The sequence below is a fragment of the Poecilia formosa genome, unplaced genomic scaffold, assembly GCF_000485575.1.
Source record: "Poecilia formosa unplaced genomic scaffold, Poecilia_formosa-5.1.2 Scaffold19, whole genome shotgun sequence".
Classification (NCBI taxonomy): Eukaryota; Metazoa; Chordata; class Actinopteri; order Cyprinodontiformes; family Poeciliidae; genus Poecilia; species Poecilia formosa.
The window spans coordinates 944,338-946,231 of record NW_006799958.1 but is presented as its reverse complement, the minus strand read 5'-3'; the positions used below and the strand labels follow the sequence as shown (position 1 = coordinate 946,231).

At 47.8% G+C, this 1,894-nt stretch overlaps 1 protein-coding gene across 2 annotated transcripts in view; it reads left to right on the top strand.

Annotated features, from left to right (window-relative positions):
• The window catches only part of LOC103134747 (G-protein coupled receptor 183), a 4,118-nt gene extending 2,241 nt beyond the window's left edge, over positions 1–1,877 (top strand). Inside the window, exons 1-4 of one of the 2 annotated variants that reach the window (XM_016669076.1) lie at positions 15–210; positions 321–675; positions 838–1,352; positions 1,469–1,877. In XM_016669076.1, coding sequence (XP_016524562.1) covers positions 327–675; positions 838–1,352; positions 1,469–1,633 — 1,029 coding nt within the window. In that variant the 5' untranslated portion in view covers positions 15–210; positions 321–326 and the 3' untranslated portion in view covers positions 1,634–1,877. Of the gene's footprint in view, positions 1–14; positions 211–320; positions 676–837; positions 1,353–1,468 lie in introns of those variants that run through there. The other variant, XM_007547176.2, reaches the window with a different exon arrangement.
• The last annotated feature ends 17 nt before the right edge of the window (positions 1,878–1,894 follow it).

Sequence of the window (1,894 nt, the reverse complement as noted above, 5' to 3'; positions counted from 1 at the left end):
CACCCCGCCTGTAGCACTGAGGCAACTAACTTCTGTGGATAACGTGACAAAGATTGAAAGGCTGGATTAAGAGAAGAGGTGGGATTTTAACCCTTCATACATATGGCTCTGTTATAAAGGTGCTTCAAGCCTCTCAGCTCACAGTAAAAGCTGAACACAAAGCCTCAGCAGCAGTGACAGTGAAATACCTCCGCTGCTTTCCTGATCCTTGTAAGTATTGTGTGTTGACTTGATCTTAATTTGGCGGATTGCTCTTTTGTTTATTCGCTTCTGTCCAAAGGGTGCATCATTAACCATGCTCTTCTTTCTTTCTTGTCCAGGTTGAAATGGCTGCTGAGAACTTTACCTCGGGTCCCACCGAAGCCCCTCCGAACGGCAGCAGCTGTGACGTCTTCGTCTACCAGAGGGCCGCGGTGGTCCTCTTCCCTATTTTCTACTCCGTTGTTTTTATCATCAGCGTGTGTGGGAACTGCCTGGTGCTCTGTGTCATCTGCCAGAGGAAGCAGAAGTTCAACTCCACGTCGATCTACTTGGTGAACCTCGCGCTGTCCGACGCTCTGTTCACGCTGGCGTTGCCAGGCAGAATCACCTACTATATCCGTCACTTTGACTGGCCCTTCGGTGACCTCCTCTGCAGACTCACCACGCTTCTCTTCTTTGCAAACACATATGCAGGTAACAACACGGAGCTCCACGCGTCTTTACACCACAAGAGGTTACTTTGTTTTTATGTCAAGGTGGCGCAGCTGTAGGACCAAATTAAAGGGACTAGATTGCAAAACTGCTTCTGTAGGTGGTTGTTTCTAATCCGATGCCAATCCTCTCCATTTCCAACAGGCATCGGCTTCATGACCTGCATCAGCCTGGACAGGTACCTCGCCATGGTGCATCCTCACCGCCTGCAGTGCTTACGCAGCACGAAAGTTGTCCGCAGGGTCTGCTGCCTGGTCTGGTTTCTGGTATCCCTGGAGGTCTCCCCGCTGTTATTCCGCAGCATGCTGCACGTGAGGGGCGACAAGCGGACCTGCATGGAGTACTTTAACTTCGAGGGCTCTCGTCACACCCCTTACCTCTTACTCCTGGCGTGCTTCATCTCGTTTTGCTGCCCGCTCACGGTCATAATGGCGTGCTACTCTAGGATCAATCTGAAACTGCGGGATGCGGCCAAGAAGAACTCTGTGACGGGCCGAACGAGCCGAAACCACAGGGCCAACACCATCATCCTCCTCATCCTCCTCACGTTTGTCCTCTGCTTCAGCCCGTACCACCTCAACATAATGCAGTTCATGTTCAGAAAGATCAGCCATCAGCCGACTTGTGAGGAACTCACAGCCTTTAAGATGTCCTTGCAGGTAAGAGGCATACTCTCAGTTGACGTCATACGTTCCTCTATTTTGTTTGTTTGTTTGTTTGCTTGTTTGTTTGTTTTCTCCTTTGTTGTAATCAATTCTCACAATCCAATCCACAGATCACGGTCTCGTTAATGAACATCAACTGCTGCCTGGATCCCGTCATCTACTTCTTTGCCATAAAGACGTACAAGAAGCGAGTGATGAGCCTGTTTAAGGACTATCTGTATACTTCCGCCGCCTCCTCCAAAGCAACAGCTGAGAATAGCAGCAGCAACACCTGAGCCAAACCACAGAGAAAAACCGAGCTTAAGGGGTTATAAAAAGACCCGCTTTCTCTCACCTGATGAAGCTGTTTCTGCAAATGACTTTGGTGGCGGACTTTATGTTCAGGGTCAGCATTAATGGTCTCAGTTTAGCTGCATTACATATTGCCTTTCCAATAATTCTATGGATTTTTGGTACAGTCGACCATGTGATAAGTATATTGTCTCAACTCCAGTTGTTTATATATTTAAATATATATATATATATATAAATATATA